This window comes from Spermophilus citellus, assembly GCF_964194105.1.
Source record: "Spermophilus citellus genome assembly, chromosome: 15".
In the NCBI taxonomy this organism is placed as follows: domain Eukaryota; kingdom Metazoa; phylum Chordata; class Mammalia; order Rodentia; family Sciuridae; genus Spermophilus; species Spermophilus citellus.
Window position 1 is genome coordinate 67,061,163 of NC_138195.1, and position 8,297 is coordinate 67,069,459.

Sequence of the window (8,297 nt, forward strand, 5' to 3'; positions counted from 1 at the left end):
CAAAAGCCAGGCAACAGAATTTCCTTAAGCACCATTTGCACTTGTCACTCTCTGCTTGAAACCCCTGGGGCCAGGTACTCAAAAGGTCTCCTCCAAAGGACACAGGGTGGTCTTGAAGGCCAAACCCAGGATCCCCCGAACATCAAAGAAACGATGACAGCAAATTATAAACCAGTGAATAAAATAATAGTCTTCACTGTTATAAACAGACACATGAGAGGGAGCAGGGGGTCAGCTCTTCCTGGCAGCAGAATGCCAACTGATAGGAAATGAGGACGTTAGGAAATCATCATTGGAGGGTGACGCTAGTGGCACAAGTTAAATGAGGGACAGGTATGAAGAAGGCTGCGAAATATCTCCACAAATTCCTCCTAACAGGGGCTGGGGCTGGGCTCAGTGGTAGCACACTTGCCTGGAAGGTGTGAGGCACTGGGTTCGAATCTCAGCACCACACAGAAATAAATAAAGGTCTATCCACAACTTAAAAAACATTTTAAAAAAAGAAATTCCTCGTAACAGCATAGAAGAAAACAGGGACTTCTCAGCAGAGAGGCCAGGTACACACCAACTTAGCAAGGGACGGACCAAAGTTAAAAGCACCAATATTAGGAAAAATCAACACCATGTACCTTCTGACATGACACACAGGTGCATTTGTGTGTATTTGTTTAACATTCCTGACAAAACACATAACTGGAATGAGATCGGCCACAAGGAAGGATTGGATGAAGCCAATCGGGGGACAGACTACAAAATAACTGGTCTGTACTCTTCGGTAATGTCAAGGTCAAGAAAAACAAAGGCAGAGGAAATATTCCAAATTAAGAGACTAGAGAGTCATGGCCACTAAATGTCCTGTGTGACTGGGGACAGGATTCTGGAAGAAAATAGTCATAAAAGACATTATTGAGACAACTTATGAAATCTAAATATGAACTATGAATAAGTCATTATTGTATCAAAGTTGAATGTTCTAATTTTGACAGCCTATTGTTCTTATAAAATACACAAGAGCCAGATGCAGTGACGAACATCTGTGATCCCAGTAACTCGGGAGGCAGAGACAGGAGGATCAGAAGTTCAAGAGCAGCCTTGTCAACTTAGCAAGGCCTTCAACAACTTAGTGAGACTGTCTCAAAATAAAAAATTTTAAAAAAAGGGCTGATAATGTGGCTCAGTGGTAAATCACCCCTGGGTTCAATCTCCAGTACCAAAAAATAAATTAAAAGATTCAAGAAGTGCTTTAAGGAAAATGTTACAATTCTCCAATCTATTCTTAAGTGGTTTAGCAAAAAAATTACATGTGATTGTGTGTGTGACATATGTTAAAGCAAATGGAGTAAAATACAAACGGCTGAATCTGAATGAAAGATACAAACTTTTGCAACTTGTCTCTAAGTTTGAAATTATAACAAAATTAAAGTTACAGCGAGCACAAGAGATCTTTTGGGGTGATGAAAATACTCTAACATTGGGTTGTGGCCATGTTTGCACAATTCTGTTAATTCATTTTTAAAAATCACTGAATTGAATTGATTTCAAAAATTAATAAAAAGTTCTACACACACACATACACTCACACATACACAGGCGCGTGCACGTGCCCATATTCTAGCAGCTCCACATTTCCCAGCCTCCTGGCCTGATGCCCACCCCTTGCTTTAATCGCTTCTTGTAGAACTCACCCACACAAGTTTTGACTTCTCCGTGAGTCTGCTTCTCACTCTCCTTCCCAAATATATGGCACACACCGCGTGCCCCAAATCCTCTTAGCCTCCTTTCAGCTCTCTATTTGTGAACCTTCAATGTTCAAATCCCATCTCCAGGGCCAGGCACAGGGACACACACCTGTAATCCCAGCTACTCAGGACATTGAGATAGGACAATCTCAAGTTCAAGGCCAGCCTGGACAACACAGTGAGACTCCATCTCAAAAGAAAGAGAGAGGGAAGGAAGAAAGCCCCCCCACCCCAACCCTAGAAACTACAGCAATCCAACCTGCCTCCAAGCTGTCACTCCCACCTGGTGAGCTTATCACCCTAATCTCTGAACCCATGGGCCACTGACAACATGCACCTTACATGGATGAGCTCACTGGAATGTCACAGCCCAACAAGGTCAGTGCTGTCAGTGGCCCCATTGCACAGACGAGGAAACTGAGTCACTAGTGAGCTGCCCACGATCTCCTAGGTGGTAGCTAATGGAGCGGGGATTCAAACTGGTCCATTCTGACACCAAAGCCTGTGCTGGTAGCTACTGTGCCGCGTGTCCCTACAGATGTCCGTACATGTTTGTCTTTCTCCCCCGCCCAGCAGCAAGCTCCCAGAGGAGCGGGTCCACCCCGGACTCTCTGGATGCTATGCACAGGGCAGGTGCCCAACAGCTGTTTGTCCGCCACAGGCTGGGTTCCAGAAAGGAGAGGAGGGGGGTCATGAGCTCCCTCAAAAAAAGAAGCCAATTCTCCACCCCTAGCACAGCCCAGCTCCCTGGCTACTGCCCAAGGCCCGGCCGTCATCTGCTCTGGGTAATAAGTATTTGTATGGCGATAATTACAGCATTTGGGAAGAAAATCCCATTAAGCCAGAGCCCTGCCGAGCTGCTAATGCCGGCACAGAACTGGAGGCGGCAACTCCGCCAAACGCCCCGTCTGCTCCCAATAATGCAGGAGCTGCCTGTCCCCACCGCCCCTGTTTGGGCCCCAAAAGAGCATGGCCGCCCCTGCTGACAGCCTCGGTGGCCTGGGCCACTGACAGCCGGCGCACAGCCTGGAGAAGGGGCATCGAAGAAGGGCAGCCTGCCCCCTTGTGCTGCGGGGTCCCCAGTGGCTGCCTGCTAAGGACACAGGACAGCCATGCTGGGATCCAGCCTGAGTTGCACCCAAGCTCCCTTCTTGTCCCTGCAGTCTGTGTCTCCTTAATAACAATCACAGTGAGGCCATTTATTGGGCTTTTGCTGTCTGTCAGGCCCGGTGCAATGGTCCTCAGGACGACACCACATTTCATCCTCAGGCCACCCTTTGGAGTGGCTCCTATCATCATCCCCACTTTATGGGCAAGAAAATGGTGTTCTGGGAAGCACACTGTCCTCCCAAGCACTTATCCCAGCTTGCAATTATGTGTTTATTCTCAGATTGTGTCGTTCATCTCTACCTCCCCTGCTGAATTCAAACTCTGGGAGAGAAGGACAGCTTTTTCTCCTGCGTGGCCCTATTCATTGCCACAATGTGGATTTCAGTAGACAGTGGCTATCTGTTGAATGAATAAATTAAACCCCGTAGCTTGCCCAGAGTGCCCCAGCTGCTGAGAGCCAGAATGAGGCTGAAACCCCAACAGGTCAACTCCAGAACCATGCATCATGTCCATCCACCTTGCAGAGAGTCCCTGTTCCTTGTCTCTAGATTCCAGAGGACAGGGGCAAAGATGTCCAGGTCCAGTGACCACACACTCCAAGCAGACAGTGTCTACAGAGCAGCCTGCAGCACAGCCCACGCTCACGCCATCCCTCCCAGGCTCCCTTCTGCCCACTCGAACCTTCAGATGCCTTTAGCTTGGGCTTCTCAAACAATAACAATTTTATCTCCTAATGTTTGAATCACAAAGCATTTTCACAAACACAGTAGTTAGTAGGAGTCATCCCCGGAGGCCAAAGGAAGGTTAAACCACCCACCAGGCCCTCTACACGCAATCCCTCACTTATTCCTTCCCATCAACCTGCAAGGCTGTCACTGTCCCCTTTTACATGCAGAGGAAATGGAGTCTCAGAGCAGGTGGAGAGGTAGCCCTAGGGCTCAGTCCTCAAGAGCCCAGCAATAAGCTTAGTACACTGGTGACCATACCAAAGCCTAGAGGTGCAGGAGCCTCTCACCCCACCAGGAGGCAATTCCCCTGCACAGAGCAGTCTCTACAGCAGGGGGCCACCATGGGCTGCTCAGGCCCTAGTGTGCTTCTGTGGACCCTGACCTCACTCACCACAGTCTCATCCAATCTTATCTAAAATTCCAAAATCATCCCCCAGACCCTCAGCCCCAGGGTGCTCTGGGCTGTCATCCTTGGATGTGACCACCCAGCCCTGCTGAATTGGACATCCCAGGCTGAGCTCTGAGGAGGCACAGACCTCTGCAGCATGCACAGAGCTAGGACAAGGTGGACAAACGGACTGGTGAAAGGAGCAGGCCCCAGGATCTGACAGGCAGCAGAATGTGTGGGGCCTGAGGCAAACAGAAGCCAGCAGGCGACCTTCCCAGGGGCCCTGTCCCGCCTCTCCATCCTCAGATGATCTGCCGCAGGACCAGACAGATGCCTCTCCCTTCTCTGCAGCCACAAGGGAATCTGTGGCACATTCAGAATACAAGTGCCCTGACGCAATGTCCACACATACTGCCTTCTCTTGTCACAGTCCTGGATGCTCTAGTCCAAAAGGATTTATTATTTTAGTATCAATGCTTTTGTTTTTTAAATCCAATTGAAAAACTAAGGTCCTTGAATGGAAGAAAAAAAGTTACCAGTGGCTCTGCTGGGTCCCTCTGAGCCTGGGTTCTACAAAGAGATGACACCTCCAGGCCTCCTCCAGCGCCTCTCCCACCGGCTCTGTATTTCAATTGCTCCACTACAGTGAATTATTTAGCGTTCTTTCCCTGCCCACCGTCCCTCGGCCCTGCAGCCCCCCTGGCTGAACTGGTTTCCTCAGCAGCTCTAGGGCCTACTTACCCTCTCCCCAGAAGTCCCTGCAGCAAACCAATGACAATTTCTTCTCACTGGGGGAGAAGTTATGGAATACGGGATCATAAAGTTGCCGGATCTCCCAGGCTGCCACAGAAGCAGCCCAAAGGACAAAAGGCAAATGCACAGCTGCAGTCCATAAAAATTTCACAGCCTCAGAGGAAGACGCTCTCGCGGGCTCCAGTGCTGTGCTGTGCCCATATTGATCACAGAGAGCATTTGCTAGTCATCCTGAGTCTGCCTGGGCCCTCACCAAGGCCTCGTTCAGGATGCTCCCTTTCTCTTCAAATGGCTCTTCCAAGGCCTGCCTGGTGAACAGGAGGCTCCTTTGGCTTTCAATGTCCTTTCCAACCCCAGGGGCTCTGCGTGCAGAGCAGAGATCAGACCTCTCCCACTCCCCCAGGATAACTCGCCCCCGGATTTCCACCTAGAAGTCTCCAAAGGAAAAGTCCAGATAGAGAAAGACCTTCCTGCCCTTTCCCAATCTCTCTCCAGCCTCCAGTCCCCTCGCATCCACTAGACACAGCAAGATTCAGCCCCTGGGACAAGCTGGTCCATTTGTCCTTAGCAGGCCTGGCACGCTCACGCCTGAGGATTTGATCCATGCTGTTCCTTCTGCCTCCATTGCGTGTCCTCTCTGCTTGGCAAAATCCAAAATCCAATGGCTGATGGAACAGCCCATTCCTTGAGAAGCCCCCATACCCCAAAAAGGGCTTCTTACCCCAGTGTTCTTAGTACCCCATTAGACTGCTGGCCTGGCCCTCTCCCAAGCACCTGTAGTTAGGAGTTCCCTGCTCAGTCCTCAACCACATGCCCCTGGAAGGTGCCTCATTCCTTTTGCAGCCTCAGCACCCAGGGCAATTTTTGGCTTAGTGAAAATTTGCTGAATTAAAATAATGAGGCTTCTTGCCCTATTTTATCATAATAGGCTAGTCCTATCACAATCAGATCTCACTTAAGGGAGCATTATAACATACAGGTTCTTCCATGCATTACTTCCATCCTCACTAGAACCAAAGAAAACATGTATCTGGCCCCATTTTCCTGATAGAAAGCAAGTTACTTACTTTAGTAACTTGCTCAAGGTCACACAGCTAATATTTGTCAGAGTTCAGGCTCCAACCCAGGGACTGACACTCCCAGAGCCCCAACTCTTTCCTCTTTGCTAGGATATTGCACTTCGTTCCATCTCACTGATTGGAAAAAAAAAAAAACTAGAGAGTTCATGCAAGTCAAGACACACCCTATCTTAAACACTAAAGGTGTTAAGAAAACTTCAAGAAGTCTTCAGGTGGAGAAGACTTCAAGATTCAAGATCCTGGGGCTGGGGATGTGGCTCAAGCGGTAGCGCGCTTGCCTGGCATGCGTGCGGCCCGGGTTCGATCCTCAGCACCACATACCAACAAAGATGTTATGTCCGCCGAGAACTAAAAAATAAATATTAAAAATTCTCTCTCTCTCTCTCTCTCTCTCTCTCTCTCTCTCTCTCTCTCACACACACACACCTCTCACTCTATCTTTAAAAAAAAAAAAAAAAGATTCAAGATCCTACCATACAGGGGCGGCTTATGTGTCTCAGATCAAGGCTGCTACCTGGGTAACAGGTACAGGAGACAAGGCAAGAGGAACTGGGAGTAGGTCCAGAGAGAACAGACATAGAGGGTGACCAGGTGACTTCAGGGATCCTCTGGATAATGTCTGATGCTCATTTCCTCTCCAGGTCCACACAGGATAATGCACAGGCTGCCCCAAGAAAACCGGGTTTGGTCCCACTTCTCTCCACCCCACCATTTCTCCCCAGCCCCACAACACACGTGCTAACGCACACTCATGCACACGCATCGATTCCTATCTAGATTGCATGTAGATTGCAACTTCTCTGAAACCTCCACGGGAATGTTTCAGACTCAGGCAAGAAGAGTCTGGGGCAAATGTGATCATTAATTGCTGGCCTAGGTAGACTTTGATCCAGGCGACAGTTCTCCCCAGGATCAGCTGTCTGCACCTGAGAGCCATGAAAATGTGCTCAAAAGTTATCAAAATATGTACACCTTTCCTGAGAGCCTCGGCAGTCACCCTGGAGTGTGGAAAGGAGCTGGCAGGTTTCAAAGGAGCTAGCAGCCTTCTCCAAAGTCTCAATCAAAAACCTCCCCATGCAGTCACCCCTGCGAGCAGTACAAAGGCCCTGGCTATGACCAAAAACCTACACACACAGCCATGCACAGGGAATCTCATGGCCTTGCACTACTGAGGTGCTCACAGACACTAGGAACACACATGCTGCAGGAGAATATCGAAAACACCCTACAAGGCTCAGCAGGTCTAGAAAGGGTTCAATTTCCTCAAGAATTCAGAAGTGGAAGCAAAATGACCTTTTTTATGACTTGTCATGGTCAACATCTTTAACCTTGTGTATCTGCTCCAAGCTCCTGCTCTCTAGATCTTATTCATTGGGCTCCCAGTCTGGGACACACCTACCCTTCTTTGGATGTTGATCTTAACATGTTCCAATCCCCAAACCCACGGCCCTCAGGTCCCATTGTCTGCCTGGGTTGGGGATGGCTTGGGGCGGGAGAGCTGACACCTGCACGGGAAGAATTCTCTAGGCTCTGGGGCAAACAATGGAGAGGAAGCCGGAGATCAGAAACTTCCAAGTCCACCACACCGGACTGCCCATCACCAGGCGGGAAGCCCAAAGCACCCAAACCCACACAACCGCTTAGAACACAGCCCCAACCCCATGTGTCCAGAAGGAGACACTGTGCCTGGCGAGTGTGGGAAGCTTCCCTCTTGGGTGCCACGAAAGCTTGCTGGCACCAAATCGCTGGCACCCTGGAGGAATAAAGTGCTGGCGCAGTGGGAAGGGCCTGCCTGTGCAGAGCGCAGGGTGCAGGTGTGAGGATGGGCTGACAGCCCCGCCGAGGGCCCTTTGAATCCGGGGAAAGGGAAACAGCGGTGCTCCTGGCTCCTGGCTGGGGAATGACCCTGGCGGGCACTGACCCGTCTGTTGGTTGCAGAGCTCGGGCCCCACAGTCCTGCCCCCACCGCAGCCCTAGGGGGCGTCTGGATGGGAGGGCAACCCCGGGGCTCCCTGCGGACCGCGGGTGGGGGCCATACTTACAGGCGCTCCGTGTTTCGTGGGATGTTCTTGGGAATGGCCTGCAGCCCCGTGCCGTGGCAGTCCACCGTGGTGCCGGTGCAGGTGCAGAGGGCGGGGCAAGCCGTGGTACCCAGGCGCCACGCGGCTGCCCACAGAAGCAGCCAGAGCTCGGGCCGGACCAGCCCGGCCGAGGTCCCCAGCCCGGGCGTCAGAGCCATGGTGCCCTCACCGCGCGTCCCGCTTGCCTGCCGGACGGCGGCAGCCGCTGAGCATCCCCGTCCGGGGCCGCCTCCAGGTGCAGCGCCCCGCAAAGCCCAGAAGAGCCCGCGGCTGGTGCGCTGCGCCCTTGCGGGCTGGGAGGCACCTCGCTACACCCAGCGACGGCGCCTGGGCGCAGACCGAGGGAGGGCGCCTGGGGCGGAGGGCGCTCGGCTCCGCTCGGGTTTCTCGCCGCTGCGTCTCCCTCACCCTCCCTCCAG

General features: G+C 51.4%; 1 protein-coding gene across 1 annotated transcript in view; it reads right to left on the minus strand.

Moving 5' to 3' along the window:
* The window catches only part of SLIT1 (slit guidance ligand 1), a 154,571-nt gene extending 146,520 nt beyond the window's left edge, over positions 1-8,051 (minus strand). Inside the window, exon 1 of the mRNA XM_081267070.1 lies at positions 7,840-8,051. Coding sequence (XP_081123196.1) covers positions 7,840-8,036 — 197 coding nt within the window. The 5' untranslated portion in view covers positions 8,037-8,051. The remainder of the gene's footprint in view (positions 1-7,839) is intronic.
* Positions 8,052-8,297: the final 246 nt, after the last annotated feature.